The 17,543-nt window shown below is 45.1% G+C and overlaps 1 protein-coding gene and 1 long non-coding RNA gene across 2 annotated transcripts in view; both read right to left on the bottom strand.

Moving 5' to 3' along the window:
- Nucleotides 1-5,903: 5,903 nt before the first annotated feature.
- On the bottom strand, nucleotides 5,904-9,307 carry LOC118966016. Its single transcript, XR_005053203.1, has 2 exons — nucleotides 7,091-9,307; nucleotides 5,904-7,017 (listed from the first exon to the last, which is right to left on the bottom strand). It is a non-coding gene; the product is annotated as an uncharacterized LOC118966016 (long non-coding RNA).
- A 1,792-nt stretch (nucleotides 9,308-11,099) lies between these two features.
- Nucleotides 11,100-17,543, bottom strand: part of LOC110531225 (secreted frizzled-related protein 5) — a 31,549-nt gene continuing 25,105 nt past the window's right edge. The window contains exons 2-3 of the mRNA XM_021614446.2: nucleotides 17,086-17,163; nucleotides 11,100-11,583 (exon numbers count right to left, since the gene is read on the bottom strand). Coding sequence (XP_021470121.1) covers nucleotides 11,255-11,583; nucleotides 17,086-17,163 — 407 coding nt within the window. The 3' untranslated portion in view covers nucleotides 11,100-11,254. The remainder of the gene's footprint in view (nucleotides 11,584-17,085; nucleotides 17,164-17,543) is intronic.

Raw genomic sequence — 17,543 nt, 5'->3', positions numbered from 1 at the left:
GTGTGTGTGTTTTTGTGTGCATGCATGTGTGCGTGCATGTGTGTGTGTGTGTGTGTACGTTTGTGTGTGTATGTGTTTGTAGACAGAGGTGACAAGCAGACAGACAGGCTCTAATCAACTGTGAAAAAGGTTCCCCTTATCACCGCACAGCAATAAAGGCACACAAAGGACCCATTCTAATGCAGTGTGTGTGTGTGCAGGGGGAAAGCAGGGGGGGAAACAGGGTGAGAACAGGGGGAGAGCATGGGAGAACAGGGGGAGAGCAGGGGGAGAACAGGGGGAAAGCAGAGGGAGAACAGGGGGAGAGCAGGGGGAGAACAGGGGGAGAACAGGGGGAGAGCAGGGGAGAACAGTGGGAGAGCAGGGGAGAACACGGGGAGAGCAGGGGAGAACAGGGGGAGAGCAGAGGGAGAACAGGGGGAGAGCAGGGGGAGAGCAGGGGGAGAACAGGGGGAGAGCAGGGGAGAACAGGAGGAGAGCAGAGGGAGAACAGGGGGAGAGCAGGGGGAGAGCAGGGGGAGAACAGGGGGAGAACAGGGGGAGAGCAGGGGAGAACAGGGGGAGAGCAGGGGAGAACAGGGGGAGAGCAGGGGAGAACAGGGGGAGAGCAGGGGAGAACAGGGGGAGAGCAGGGGAGAACAGGGGGAGAGCAGGGGGAGAACAGGGGGAGAGCAGGGGGAGAACAGGGGGAGAGCAGGGGAGAACATGGGGAGAGCAGAGGGAGAACAGGGGGAGAGCAGGGGGAGTACAGGGGGAGAACAGGAGGAGAGCAGGGGGAGAACAGGGGGAGAGCAGGGGAGAACAGGGGGAGAGCAGGGGGAGAGCAGGGGGAGAGCAGGGGGGAACAGGGGGAGAGCAGGGGGAGAGCAGGGGGAGAACAGGGGGAGAACAGGGGGAGAGCAGGGGAGAACAGGGGGAGAGCAGGGGGAGAACAGGGGGAGAGCAGGGGGAGAGCAGGGGGAGAACAGGGGGAGAACAGGGGGAGAGCAGGGGAGAACAAGGGGAGAGCAGGGGGAGAACAGGGGGAGAGCAGGGGGAGAACATGGGGAGAACAGGGGGAGAGCAGGGGAGAACAGGGGGAGAACAGGGGGAGAGCAGGGGAGAACAGGGGGAGAGCAGGGGGAGAACAGGGGGAGAGCAGGGGAGAACAGGGGGAGAGCAGGGGGAGAACAGGGGGAGAGCATGGGAGAACAGGTGGAGAGCAGGGGGAGAGCAGGGGGAGATCGATGGATACAGAGGGAGAGCAGAGGTAGAACAGGGAGAGAGCACGGGGTGAGCAGGTGGAGATTGATGGAAACAGTGGAAGGACAATAGCCAGACTCAACAGTGTGTGTGTGTGTGTGGTGTGTGCGTGCGTGCGTGTATGTGTGTAAGTGTGTGTGGATTTGCATCCTTGTGTGTGTGTGTGTGTGTGTGCGTGTGTGTGTGTGTGTGTGTGTGTGTGTGTGTGTGTGTGTGTGTTTGTAAAGGGGACCAGAGGACAGAGCTGGCTCCTGTCTGTATCCAGGGTCCCTCCTCAGAACCTCATTAGTCACACTAAGTGACCTTTGAGGAGGTGAAGATAGACGGGGGATGGGACACAGCCAGAAAGCATATCTCACTTTCCATCTCCCTCTTTTCCCTCTCGCTCTTTTCTCTGTCCTGTCATTTTTCTGCTGTCTCTCTCTCTATCTCTCGCCCCTTTTCTCTCTCCTCCATCACTCTCTCACCCTCCTGGGTGGTTCAGTGGTTGAAGAGTTGAGTGAGCCCATACTGTTCAACAGGTTTTTATATATCATACACTACAGTACAGCATTGTCTAAGAATATATTTAGAGAAAGTGTGTGCACTATATCAGAACTGTCAATGTATTTTGCTTCCTTTTAACAGGTTTTGGCAACCCTGTTATATAAATCCCAGATCCCACAGTAGAGTGTGTGTTATTGAATGGGTGTGTGTGTCCCTTTCAGTGTGTCAGATATGCAGACGTTGTCTGTTTAAATCATCTCTCAACCACTCTCTCTCTCTCTCCCTCTCCCCTCTCTCTCTCTCTCCCTCTCTCCTCTCTCTCTCCCTCTCTCTCTCTCTCTCCTCTCTCTCTCTCTCTCTCTCTGTCTCTCTCTCTCTCTCTCTCTTTCTCTCTCTCTCTCTCTCTTTCTCTCTCTCTCTCTCGCTCTCTCACACACTTTCTCTCCCTCTCTCTTTCACTTTTTATCTCTCTTTCTCTCTCCCTTTTCCCTGGGTAGTAGCTTCAGCCCAGGGAGACTGGTCTTTGTGTGTAGCCTGATTAGAGGCAGTGTGGGCTGGGGAGAGCTGTCTGCTGTGTTGGACTGTCTGGAACTCCTCCAGACATACAGTCAGACGTGCTACTGAAGAGACAGGCTGGAATGTGGGAGGAAACACACACACACACACAATTACCGGAGAAGGAAGGAGGACACACACACACGCTAATGCTGCCTGGAGGGAAGGCACAAGGTGACTTAGCCCTCTGAGACAGATGCTTGTGTGCGTGTGTGAATTTGTGTGTGTGGTTGTCTGTATGTGTGTGTCTTGTTTTGCTACCTTATCCCATAGATTTGAGTTAGTATTACAAATGTGTAAAGTGGAGAAGCTGTGTTTGTATTAATGTATATACGGTGGGGAGAACAAGTATTTGATACACTGCCGATTTTGCAGGTTTTCCTACTTACAAAACAAAAATCCAGAAAATCACATTGTATGATTTTTTTGTAATTAATTTGCATTTTATTGCATGACATAAGTATTTGATCACCTACCAACCAGTAAGAATTCCGGGCTCTCACAGACCTGTTCGTTTTTCTTTAAGAATCCCTCCTGTTCTCCACTCATTACCTGTATTAACTGCACCTGTTTGAACTTGTTACCTGTATAAAAGACACCTGTCCACACACTCAATCAAACAGACTCCAACCTCTCCACAATGGCCAAGACCTGAGAGCTGTGTAAGGACATCAGGTATAAGATTGTAGATCTGCACAAGGCTGGGATGGGCTACAGGACATAACTGTTGGCGCAAATATTAGAAAATGAAAGAAGTTCAAGATGACGATCAATCACCCTCGGTCTGGGGCTCCATGCAAGATCTCACCTCGTGGGGCATCAATGATCATGAGGAAGGTGAGGGATCAGCCCAGAACTACTCGGCAGGACCTGGTCAATGACCTGAAGAGAGCTGGGACCACAGTCTCAAAGAAAACCATTAGTAACACACTACGCCGTCATGGATTAAAATCCTTGCAGCGAACGCAAGGTCCCCCTGCTCAAGCCAGCGCATGTCCAGGCTCATCTGAAGTTTGCCAATGACCATCTGGATGATCCAGATGAGGAATGGGAGAAGGTCATGTGGTCTGATGAGACAAAAATATAGCTTTTTGGTCTAAACTCCACTTACCGTGTTTGGAGGAAGAAGAAGGATGAGTACAACCCTAAGAATACCATCCCAACTGTGAAGCATGGAGGTGGAAACATCATTCTTTGGGGATGCTTTTCTGCAAAGGGGACAGGACGACTGCACCGTATTGAGGGGAGGATGAATGGGGCCATGTATCGCGAGATCTTGACCAACAACCTCCTTCCCTCAGTAAGAGCATTGAAGACGGGTCATGGCTGGGTCCTTCAGCATGACAACGACCCGAAACACACAGCCAGGCAACTAAGAAGTGGCTCCGTGAGAAGCATCTCAAGGTCTCAAGGTCAAGGTCCTAGCCAGTCTCCAGACCTGAACCCAATGGAAAATCTTTGGAGGGAGCTGAAAGTCCGTATTGCCCAGCGACAGCCCCGAAACCTGAAGGATCTGGAGAAGGTCTGTATGGAGGAGTGGGCCAAAATCCCTGCTGCAGTGTGTGCAAACCTTGTCAATAACTACAGGAAACGTATGATCTCTGTAATTGCAAACAAAGGTTTCTGTACCAAATATTAAGTTCTGCTTTTCTGATGTATCAAATACTTATGTCATGCAATAAAATGCAAATGAATTACTCAAAAATCATACAATGTGATTTTCTGGATTTTTGTTTTAGATTCCGTCTCTCACAGTTGAAGTGTACCTCTAATAAAAATTACAGACCTCTGCATGCTTTGTAAGTAGGAAAACCTGCAAAATCGGCAGTGTATCAAATACAAAAATCTCCCCACTGTACATGTTGTACAGTATCTTATCATGTCAGTAAGTGTTTTACAAAGAGAAACAAACAAAAATGCCTTGGAGTTCCATAGAGTAAACAATCTTAGATAGTGAATGCCAAAATCCCATATGTATTTTGGTTTGAAAATACAGTGCCTTGCGAAAGTATTCGGCCCCCTTGAATTTTGCGACCTTTTGCCACATTTCAGGCTTCAATCATGAAGATATAAAACTGTATTTTTTTGTGAAGAATCAACAACAAGTGGGACACAATCATGAAGTGGAACGACATTTATTGGATATTTCAAACTGTTTTAACAAATCAAAAACTGAAAAATTGGGCGTGCAAAATTATTCAGCCCCTTTACTTTCAGTGCAGCCAACTCTCTCCAGAAGTTCAGTGAGGATCTCTGAATGATCCAATGTTGACCTAAATGACTAATGATGATAAATACAATCCACCTGTGTGTAATCAAGTCTCCGTATAAATGCACCTGCACTGTGATAGTCTCAGAGGTCTGCTAAAAGCGCAGAGAGCATCATGAAGAACAAGGAACACACCAGGCAGGTCCGAGATACTGTTGTGAAGAAGTTTAAAGCCGGATTTGGATACAAAAAGATTTCCCAAGCTTTAAACATCCCAAGGAGCACTGTGCAAGCGATAATATTGAAGTGGAAGGAGTATCAGACCACTGCAAATCTACCAAGACCTGGCCGTCCCTCTAAACTTTCAGCTCATACAAGGAGAAGACTGATCAGAGATGCAGCCAAGAGGCCCATGATCACTCTGGATGAACTGCAGAGATCTACAGCTGAGGTGGGAGACTCTGTCCATAGGACAACAATCAGTCGTATATTGCACAAATCTGGCCTTTATGGAAGAGTGGCAAGAAGAAAGCTATTTCTTAAAGATATCCATAAAAAGTGTCGTTTAAAGTTTGCCACAAGCCACCTGGGAGACACACCAAACATGTGGAAGAAGGTGCTCTGGTCAGATGAAACCAAAATTGAACTTTGTGGCAACAATGCAAAACGTTATGTTTGGCGTATAAGCAACACCCTGAACACACCATCCCCACTGTCAAACATGGTGGTGGCAGCATCATGGTTTGGGCATGCTTTTCTTCAGCAGGGACAGGGAAGATGGTTAAAATTGATGGGAAGATGGATGGAGCCAAATACAGGACCATTCTGGAAGAAAACCTGATGGAGTCTGCAAAAGACCTGAGACTGGGACGGAGATTTGTCTTCCAACAAGACAATGATCCAAAACATAAAGAAAAATCTACAATGGAATGGTTCAAAAATAAACATATCCAGGTGTTAGAATGGCCAAGTCAAAGTCCAGACCTGAATCCAATCGAGAATCTGTGGAAAGAACTGAAAACTGCTGTTCACAAATGCTCTCCATCCAACCTCACTGAGCTCGAGCTGTTTAGCAAGGAGGAATGGGAAAAAATGTCAGTCTCTCGATGTGCAAAACTGATATAGACATACCCCAATCGCAGCAAAAGGTGGCGCTACAAAGTATTAACTTAAGGGGGCTGAATAATTTTGCACGGCCAATTTTTCAGTTTTTGATTTGTTAAAAAAGTTTTAAATATCCAATAAATGTCGTTCCACTTCATGATTGTGTCCCACTTGTTGTTGATTCTTCACAAAAAAATACAGTTTTATATCTTTATGTTTGAAGCCTGAAATGTGGCAAAAGGTCGCAAAATTCAAGGGGGCCGAATACTTTCGCAAGGCACTGTAAATGGCACCAATAAGATACTTATTTTAATATACATTTCTAGTATATTTTATTTATTTATTTTTTGCAAAACAATAAAAACAGAACTACTTATAGTTGTATTGGTTAAAAACATAACTGCAGAAGTAAAAAAAATGAATGTTTTTCTGATTAAAGGAAAAGTGAGTTAATGTGCTCTGTCTGCATGTACGATTCTTGGTGTATCATATCATACCATAAAGTATAATTGAAGCAAATTATAACAAATAAAACCTTTTCCTTTTTAAAATGGAACATTTTTTCACTACAGCCATTTTACCACCATTATTTTGTTAAATTATGTTAGATTTGAATACATAAGTAAATACCTGGTAACTAGGGAACCGTACTAAAAAGAGACATATTTCTAAGTGATAGTGAGAACCAGAGATTTTACCACCCGACGGGTAGTTTAGTCCATAGTGTGAGTCTCTCTCTCTGGCTGTTGTTGCGTCCTCGAAGTCCTTTTCCTTCTTGCTTTTCTAAGATGTAGTTTCCTTCTCTCTCTGTTTCTGGTTTTGAGCAGTAGGCTTATTGTCCCAATGCAGGCTGCGCTGTACCACAGTCAGTGGCAGCATCAATCCATCCATAAACATCTTCTTTCAATTCATCCATGTCTTCTTTTTTTATATATTTTTCATATCAACAACCTATTTTTTTCCACAATGATTAACAAATGTCCCCTTTAATCTACACAAAATAAGACGCATGAAAAGGCCATGGTAAAGACCATGAAAAGACCATGGTAAAGACCATGAAAAGACCATGGTAAAGACCATGGTAAAGACCATGGTAAAGACCATGAAAAGACCATGGTAAAGACCATGAAAAGACCATGGTAAAGACCATGAAAAGACCAGCGTCAGGTGTCTTTTGAATATTCCATAACGTTCCTGTGTAGGCTTGCAAAATTCTAGTAGGGCGATTCCATGCCAAGATTTTTGTTATCTCAGATTCTTCTGCCAATTCTCACATAGAAACATCAATTCTCACATAGAAACATCATTTCTCACATAGAAACATCATTTCTCACATAGAAACATCATTGGGAAAATGGATGCTTCACAAGCTTTTCACATTTGTATCACCATTTATTTTTAGGCCATTAAAAAAAATATACCTGCCTGTAATCTGTGAACCTTACATGGTCTTTGTGTCATTATACTCCTTGTGTCTAAAACATAAAAATATACCTGCCTGTAATCTGTGAACCTTACATGGTCTTTGTGTCATTATACTCCTTGTGTCTAAAACATAAAAATATACCTGCCTGTAATCTGTGAACCTTACATGGTCTTTGTGTCATTATACTCCTTGTGTCTAAAACATAAAAATATACCTGCCTGTAATCTGTGAACCTTACATGGTCTTTGTGTCATTATACTCCTTGTGTCTAAAACATAAAAATATACCTGCCTGTAATCTGTGAACCTTACATGGTCTTTGTGTCATTATACTCCTTGTGTCTAAAACATAAAAATATACCTGCCTGTAATCTGTGAACCTTACATGGTCTTTGTGTCGTTATACTCCTTGTGTCTAAAACATAAAAATATACCTGCCTGTAATCTGTGAACCTTACATGGTCTTTGTGTCGTTATACTCCTTGTGTCTAAAACATAAAAATATACCTGCCTGTAATCTGTGAACCTTACATGGTCTTTGTGTCATTATACTCCTTGTGTGCTCTAAAACATAAAAATATACATGTTCATATCTCAAAAGTTCATATATTTTTATTTAAATTATTTTTTGCCATATAGTTTGGAACAATATACTTTTCAAACACGTGACATTTCCAGAGTGGCTCTCTGGTACTTTTGAAGATATGACCCATTTTATATATAGAATTTGACATCATAGGTCATTAACCAATCACAGCCCTTCTTTAGGATTGCACATTCAGCAAATCACCAGAATACATTTTCCCATTCACTGTGTTGTTGATGCTCATAAAATATAGCAGAACTTAAACATTTGCAGAGAGCCCACTCTGGAAATGTGATGTACTTGTAGAGTATATTGTTCCAAACAATATGTCTTAAAATAAACAAAATCTAAAAGGATATTCATATGTTTAATGTTGAATAAATGAATGTGACAAATTGTATTTCAGAATCTAGACAACCTCTATATGCTACAGCACACTATGAGGAGTATGATGACACCAAGGTGTTGTCTGCATCGAGTGCGTTTCACAGGTCACAGGTCACAGGTCATAGGGTCTTACAGGAGGCATGAAGGTCTAAAAAGTTATTCAAATTATAAAAGCATGTCAAACATCCTCCCTCCAATTAAGTTTTTATTTGAGAATTGCAAGAACAATCTGAGAAGCCCAAAATATTTTTGGTCTATCCTGGCGTGAAATCTCCCAGTAACTCCCTAAATTCCCAGCATTTCTGGAAATCCTGGTAGGAAGATTCCTGGGATCAGAAGAAATTTGTGAATCCTCCGCTCAGTATTTCTAGAAAACCTGAGATTATTGGGAAAGTTACAATTATTTTGCAACCTCTGTGTTTTCAGAAAATACCTGATCTAGCTCAGTCATGATTATGAGCAGAATGACAAACTGTTTTCTATATACACTCTGGACAGACAGAGTTTTCGATTTCAGTGTCTCCTGAACTTACAACCTTTTTTACACATGCTGTGTGGAAAATTTTATCTTACCCCCTTTTCTCACAATCATTCATTTATCACATCTTGAAGCTTGCTCTACTCTAATGGCCGCATTCTCTCGAAGATTTACAAAACTATTCAAACCACCACACTGCAAGCACTACTGCCATCTGTACGAAGTCATGCCATCACTTTTACTATGTTCCTCTGCTATCGTCATAATGATAAATTGATTGCTGTAAAATATACATGTGATTGTTTTATTTATAGGATATAAGAATTGAATAGTGTCTTGGAGGATCCTGTCGCATCGTGTGTGATACACGCTGAGCACAATATGGCAGGGCAGTAACATCAGCACCCCTGTATCCAAAATCTGTAGTAACCATCTCAAAAACAGGAAAGAAAATTAATAGAAAAATGTCAGCGAGTTATCTGTTATAAATTCTGAGATTCTTTGGGGCTCTCAGGGCAGGTATAACAGACAGAGAAGGTGCTACTGTAGGGTAGGGTTAGCTAGTGAGTTAGTGAGTTAACAGAATAGGCTACAGGGGGGTGGGGTGGGGGTTAGCAGGAAAGATATTGGGCCAAAGAAAGGTTCAATGTTTGTGCTAGGAAGCAAGCTGAGAGGTCTGGAGGGTGTTTGCTAGAACATGGTGGGATATGTGGAAAACTGGGGTAGGACTGGGGGAGACTTGGGAGAGAGACTGGGGGAGACTTGGGAGAGAGACTGGGGGAGACTTGGGAGAGAGACTGGGGAAAACTTGGGAGAGAGACTGGGGGAGACTTGGGAGAGAGACTGGGGAAAACTTGGGAGAGAGACTGGGGGAGACTTGGGAGAGAGACTGGGGGAGACTTGGGAGAGAGACTGGGGGAGACTTGGGAGAGAGACTGGGGGAGACTTGGGAGAGAGACTGGGGGAGACTTGGGAGAGAGACTGGGGAAGACTTGGGAGAGAGACTAGGGAAAACTTGGGAGAGAGACTGGGGGAGACTTGGGAGAGAGACTGGGGGAGACTTGGGAGAGAGACTGGGGGAGACTTGGGAGAGAGACTGGGGGAGACTTGGGAGAGAGACTGGGGAAGACTTGGGAGAGACACTGGGGAAAACTTGGGAGAGAGACTGGGGGAGACTTGGTAGAGAGACTGGGGAAGACTTGGGAGAGAGACTGGGGGAGACTTGGGAGAGAGACTGGGGGAGACTTGGGAGAGAGACTGGGGGAGACTTGGGAGAGAGACTGGGGAAGACTTGGGAGAGAGACTGGGGGAGACTTGGGTGAGACTGGGATAGATAGACAGGTGGGAAGTAGCCTGACTGCCAGTCTGTTTGTGTTATCATGCCCAGCTCCCTGTGTGGCTTGAACAGCAATGGAGCACAGACATATCTGGGAGCAGGCTAGATGGGAAGGCCAATCTGATACAAATAGGATACAAGTGACATTTGTGAGATATGAAGGATACATCTCCACAATGTCACTGGAAAACAGTATGATAGGTAGGAAACTGGAAGGACATCTGGGAGAGGGGGAAGCATCTGGGGAAGACAGGGAGGATAGAGGGGAGAGGGGGAAGCATCTTTCTGGAAGGATAGAGGGGAGAGGGGGAGACAACTGACTGGAGGGATAGAGGGGAGAGGGGGAAGCATCTGGGGAAGACAGGAAGGATAGACGGGAGAGAGGGAAGCATCTGGGGAAGACAGGAAGGATAGACGGGAGAGGGGGAAGCATCTGGGGAAGACAGGAAGGATAGACGGGAGAGGGGGAAGCATCTGGGGAAGACAGGAAGGATAGACGGGAGAGGGGGAAGCATCTGGGGAAGACAGGAAGGAGAGACAACTGAGGGATAGAGGGGAGAGGGAGAGACAACTGACTGGAGGGATAGAGGGGAGACAACTGACTGGAGGGATAGAGGAGAGGGAGAGACAACTGACTGGAGGGATAGAGGGGAGACAACTGACTGGAGGGATAGAGGGGAGGGGGAGAGACAACTGACTGGAAGGATAGAGGGGAGAGGGAGAGACAACTGACTGGAGGGATAGAGGGGAGACAACTGACTGGAGGGATAGAGGGGAGGGAGAGACAACTGACTGGAGGGATAGAGGGGAGAGGGAGAGACATCTTTCTGGAGGGATAGACGGGAGAGGGAGAGACAACTGACTGGAGGGATAGAGGGGAGAGGGAGAGACAAATGACTGGAGGGATAGAGGGGAGACAACTGACTGGAGGGATAGAGGGGAGACAACTGACTGGAGGGATAGAGGGGAGGGAGAGACAACTGACTGGAGGGATAGAGGGGAGACAACTGACTGGAGGGATAGAGGGGAGGGAGAGACAACTGACTGGAGGGATAGAGGGGAGAGGGAGAGACAACTGACTGGAAGGATAGAGGGGAGAGGGAGAGACAACTGACTGGAGGGATAGAGGGGAGACAACTGACTGGAGGGATAAAGGGGAGAGGGAGAGACAACTGACTGGAGGGATAGAGGGGAGACAACTGACTGGAGGGATAGAGGGGAGGGAGAGACAACTGACTGGAGGGATAGAGGGGAGAGGGAGAGACAACTGACTGGAGGGATAGAGGGGAGAGGGAGAGACAACTGACTGGAAGGATAGAGGGGAGAGGGAGAGACAACTGACTGGAGGGATAGAGGGGAGAGGGAGAGACAACTGACTGGAGGGATAGAGGGGAGGGGGGGAGACATTTGGGGAAGACTGGGGTTGTGATAGTTGTATCAGTAAGGTCACTGGAAGACGGTATGATAGGTGGGACACTGCTGACTCTTCATGTACTTGATGGCGAACTTCAACTCTGTACTCTTCTTCTCCCATTTGTGGATGGACATAAGCAGCAGCTGCTGGTCCACTTTCCGGCCCATGATGAGGAAGTTACTGCCAAGGTTGTCCAGCTGAGCACAGGGGCAGTTGGCTCCATTCTTTATGTACAGCGTCAGCTTCTTCAAGTCCTTTTTACGCAGGACACCCATCTTGAGCACCTTCTTCTTCTTCTGAGCGGCGATGAGTTTACGGTCGCCATTCTCTTTCTTCACTTCTTTGATCTTCATCTTGATAGCTATGGGAGAAGGGAGAGAGAGAGGAAGGAGAGAGTGAGAAAGGAGAGAGGAGGAGAGAGTGGGAGGAGAAAGTGATTGAGAGAGCGAGATGGAGAGACAGATTGAGATAAACATTTGGATCAGTGACTTGCATTTTAATCTCAAATAAACCTCCTATGGCAGTTTTGCCTTTAAGATGGAATCTATGGCAGAGTAAACAAACATAACTTAAATCCATGCCCTAAACAACAACAAAACTCAGAAAAACATGCAACCCATCCCTTTAGCAAATGGAATCAGCCACAACATTGGACAAAAACATTCAAAAACTATATGAAAGCTACTCATGTGTTTTGTGTTGGGACCTGGACATGCCTCGATGGCACACGCACACATACACACACGCACACACGTACACACAAACACGCAAGCACGCAAGCACGCATTCACACACACACACACACACACACACACGCACACACACACGCACACACAAACATGCATGCACGCATTCACACACACACACACACACAAACATGCATGCATGCACACACACACACACACACACACACACACACACACACACACACACACACACACACACACACACACACACACACACACACACACACACACACACATTTTTTATTTCACCTTTATTTAACCTGGTAGGCCAGTTGAGAACAAGTTCTCATTTACAACTGCGACCTGGCCAAGATAAAGCAAAGCAGTGGTACACAAACAACAACACAGCGTTACACACAAACAAACGTACAGTCAATAACACAATAGAAAAATCTGTATTCATTGTGTGCAAATGAAGTAAGGAGGTAAGGCAATAAATAGGCCGTAGTGGCAAAGTAATGACAATTTATCAATTAACACGGGAGTGATAGATGTGCAGATGAGGATGTGCAAGTAGAAATACTGGTGTGCAAAAGAGCAGAAAAACAAAACAAATATGGGGATGAGGTAGGTAGTTGGTTGGGTGGGCTATTTACAGATGGGCTGTGTACAGCTGCAGCGATCGGTAAGCTGCTCTGACAGCTGATGCTTAAAGTTAGTGAGGGAGATATAAGTCTCCAACTTCAGTGATTTTTGCAATTTGTTCCAGTCACTGGAAGGAAAGGTGGCCAAAAGAAGTGTTGGCTTTGGGGATGACCAGTGAGATATACCTGCTGGAGCACGTGCTACTGGTGGGTGTTGCCATGGTGACCAGTAGGCTGAGATAAGGCGGAGCTTTACCTAGCAAAGACATATAGATGACCTGGAGCGAGTGGGTTTGGCGACGAATATGTAGCGAGGACCAGCCAACGAGAGAGCATACAGGACGCAGTGGTGGGTAGTATATGGGGCTTTGTTGACAAAACGGGTGGCACTGTGATAGACTACATCCAATTTGCTTAGAGTGTTGGAGGCCATTTTGTAAATGACATCGCCGCAGTCAAGGATCGGTAGGATAGTCAGTTTTATGAGGGTAAGTTTGGCAGCATGAGTGAAGGAGGATTTGTTGCGAAAAAGGAAGCCTATTCTAGGTTTGATTTTGGATTGGAGATATGAGTCTGGAGGGAAGGTTTACAGTCTAACCAGACACCTAGGTATTTATAGTTGTGGATCAGAGCATCACCAGCAGCTAGAGCGACATCATTGATATATACAGAGAAAAGAGTCGGCCCGAGAATTGAACCCTGTGGCACCCCCAGAGAGACTGCCACACACACATACACACACGCACACACTCACTCACGCACGCACACACACACATACACAAACACGGGTAGACCCCGCCCCAAGCACAGGGGTACTTTACACCTCTCCAGAGGGTCATCATTTACCCTTACACAACTAATCACTATTACCTTGGGACTGCCACAAGACCACGTCCTCTGTGTCTGTGTGTTTATGTGTGTCTGTGTTTGTTTCAGAGAGGAATTCTCCATGTAAGCACACCCTGACAGACCAAAAAGAATCATGTTGAGGATGAAGGACCAACGTTGGTATCAAACATAGTTATGTTCCCAACCACCTGGAACATTGACATGTTACTTCTGGCCTCCTTTCCTCCTGTTTTCTAATGTTTCTTACACACAGACACACACGGGGTCTTAATATGTTCAGGGGGGTATTTGTGTGGTGTGTGTGGGTCCCACCAGCCAGTATTTGACCTGAGACATTGTACAAAATAATGCAAGTAACAGAAAATAAAATTGGAATTGAAAGAGTTGTCTGACAGTTTTCAGAAAGGAAACAGCAGTTTGGATGACTTGGTGGACCTAGTACACGCACACACACACACGCACACACGCACGCACGCACGCACGCACGCACGCACGCACGCACGCACGCACACACACACACACACACACACACACACACACACACACACACACACACACACAAAACCTCAGCTGTAGGTAAAAGTATTTGCCCTTGCCCTGTGTGCCCCCAGGGCACCATTGAGGAAGATAAGTTACTGAGTACCAGAGAGCCTAGAGATGCCTTTCTATCCAAGGTGAAACCCTTCCCATATTGGTCAAATATGTCTCCTCCTTACAGTGACAGGAAAGGAATTGAGTAAGAAACAGTAACAGAGACCCAGTCAATAACAGAGACCCAGTCAGTAACAGAGACCCAGTGATATTCAGGGAGTGGATGGAAGTGAAAGGAGAGGAAAAGAGGAGGACACACAGACAGACAGAGGCCAATAAAGAGAGAGAGAGAGAGAGAGAGAGAGAGAGAGAGAGAGAGAGAGAGAGAGCCTGTCATTTTGAGCAGAAACAGCCCTTCCTGGGGTGAGCGCTTGTCAGCCTCACTAACATGCAGGTGTTGGGTATATAGATTTACACCCAGCAGGTTTACAGCCAGGCCTCTGCAAACAAGTCTCAGGCAAGGATAAGGATATTCATCTCATTTATGTTCAGATGATATTTTCAAGCCAAGTCATTTATAAATAGGTACAAATTAATTTAAATGTTGAGGCGTTACCAGAAGTTGACACCAAGTGTGAAAATCTTGTATAATAATGCTGTCATTGCTGCTGAATATTTGCGTCATTCTTGGCTCAATCAAACAATCCAAGTCTCTAAAATCTTTACCTCTGTAATCATCTCTGGATTTCACTCAACTAACTACTAGACACTCAGCTAAAAGAGTTCATGCTTTGAAGTGAACAATGCTCTCCTATGCTTGTCGGTGTGTGTGTGTGCTTTGATTGGCTATCTGCCTTCATACGCAGTCAAATTGCATTCTGAGATAGTTATTGTGTCATGTTATTTCATGCTGTTTTCCACAACTATCCTATTTTATTCTCCTTGGACTATACAGCAGACTATTATTCAATCTCCCAATTAAACAGATGGATAAAAATCTAGATTACTATTGTCTTACCTCATGTTAGATGAAAAGGGAGTGTGTGTGTGTGTGTGTGTGTGTGTGTGTATGACCAAGAACTGTGTGGCTGGCTGTTAGTCAGTGTTGGCTGCTTCTCTGAGTGTGAAACAGAATAAAGACACTAGATGTGTCCCAAATGTCACCCTATTAACAATTTGAAACACTCGTTTTGACCAGGACCTATAGGGTAGTGCACCTATGGGTGACGTAGTGCACTGTGCAGGGAATAGGGTTCCATTTGGGTCACGTGGCTTGTATTGTATTGCTCTTGGATTTGAATAATGCCAGTTCCATCATTTTTCAAGCAGAAGTACATTCTCAGTAATATCAGTTCTGGCTGGTATCATGTTAACGTAATATCAGTTCTGGCTGGTATCATGTTCACTTCTCAGTAATATCAGTTCTGGCTGCTATCATGTTCACTTCTCAGTAATATCAGTTATGGCTGGTATCATGTTCACTTCTCAGTAATATCAGTTCTGGCTGGTATCATGTTCACTTCTCAGTAATATCAGTTCTGGCTGGTATCATGTTCACTTCTCAGTAATATCAGTTCTGGCTGGTATCATGTTCACTTCTCAGTATTATCAGTTATGGCTGCTCTCATGTTCACTGGTGATAAAAGGTCATCAAATATATATTGGATATATACAGTATTGGATAATATCTTACATTTGGGGCGGCAGGATAGCCTAGTGGTTAGAGCGTTGGACTAGTAACCGGAAGGTTGCAAGTTCAAACACCCGAGCTGACAAGGTACAAATCTGGCGTTCTGCCCCTGAACAGGCAGTTAACCCACTGTTCCTAGGCCGTCATTGAAAATAAGAATTTGTTCTTAACTGACTTGCCTAGTTAAATAAAGGTAAAAAAAAAAAAAGAAGTTTGACTGTGTTTGAACCTCTATTCTATGTGATCAAATGTACCAAAAAAGGAAAGACTGGTTGAATTGTGTTGCTACACTATGCTATTTTGAAAAATGTTTGCCACTAGGGATGTGGACAGCCTGGTCAGTATCCATGATTATCATAATAATTCAATGGAGAGTTTTACTCAATCCTCCAAAGACTGGCTGAGGCTTTTCTCTAAACTTACACCCACACAACAGGATTTCTACACACTACAGCCAATCCAGAACATGATCAACTCTGAAGACTCTGGCAACGTTCGAGGGAGTGTTAAATGTAGACGCTTTTCAGAGTTATAGTCTTACAGGGACCAGCTAAAAGACTTGGCGAACAGAGGACATTCAACTCAGTGTGTCCTGCTGGGACCATAATTACATTCAGGGAACGAGAGACGGAGACGTTACCTCAATGTTGTATGGACCTTATCATTGGGACATTGCCTGAACTGTAACATTCAAAACACGACATGGCACAAAATGAGTAAATAATTACATTGAATTGTTCCAAAATGCACTTAAACTGAGCTTGAACACAGCCTGCTAACTGGACTTCCTAACACAGGACATACTGTTGTCATTCTATCAGAGTTATTGTATGTATCCCACATTGTAATGGATTCATTATCATGGTTCTCCTCACCAGTTACATGTGGTGGTGATGTGGCGGTTAGCTGATGTAGTCCTTAACAATTTCTGCTTGTCTATGCGTGAGGGAGTTTGCATATCTGTGTGTGTTTGTGTCGTCTCTGTGCATGCTTGCATGCATGCGTGTGAGAGTTTGTGTGTGTGTCTGAGAGAGTGTGTGATGGAAAGTTTGTGTGTGTGTGTGAGGAGTACTGTTGTATTGTGGCTGTGAGCCCTCAACATTGTGTTTCTCATTACTGTCATCGTCTCTGGAGTGAGATTTGTGTGTGTGTGTGTGTGTCTGTTTGTGTGTGTGTGTGTGTGTGTGTGTGTGTGTGTGTGTGTGTGTGTGTGTGTGTGTGTGTGTGTGTGTGTGTGTGTGTGTGTGTGTGTGTGTGTGTGTGTGTGTGTGTGTGCGTGTGTGTGTGCGTGTGTGTTAGTGTGTGAGAAGACAATCTACTGTACGGAGTCAAACTAGAACCATGGTCTCATTTAACTACACACATCACAAGGCTGCTCCTAGAAACTGACTAGCTCTGTCACATGTTTGAGTGTGTGTGTGTGTGTGTGTGTGTGTGTGTGTGTGTGTGTGTATAGCTCTTACCAAAGTCGCTGGCACAGTAATGCTCCATGATGTTGTCAGCTTTCAGTTGGTTATCACATGGAGGACAGACTTTAGATGCTGGGGAGAAAAGAGAGAGAGAGGAGAATGATTGATATTGTAGCAAAGTCAGAGTGCAGTACCACCTGGGGTTTGAGCCTTGGACCTTCGGACCGTCAACCCAACACCTCAGCTGTTACACCAAGAGATCCGAAGCTCTTGACAATGACGGTAGGTGTTGGGTTTAGGAGCCTACAATACATGTCATAATTGTAGCTAGGTTAGACTACAGGTACAGTAGAGGATAATTAGATGGTTCATATAATCAGCAGCAAGAAGGGAGTAGAGTAGAGTAGAGTAGTGTATAGAGCAGAGTATAGTAGAGTATAGAGCAGAGAAAAGTAACATATAGAGAGTAGAGCATAGAACAGACTAGAGCAGAGTATAGAGTAGAGTAGAGC

This window comes from Oncorhynchus mykiss, chromosome 1, assembly GCF_013265735.2.
Source record: "Oncorhynchus mykiss isolate Arlee chromosome 1, USDA_OmykA_1.1, whole genome shotgun sequence".
In the NCBI taxonomy this organism is placed as follows: Eukaryota; Metazoa; Chordata; class Actinopteri; order Salmoniformes; family Salmonidae; genus Oncorhynchus; species Oncorhynchus mykiss.
Note: the sequence above shows the minus strand (reverse complement) of the source record. Positions and strands in the feature narration are given on the sequence as shown.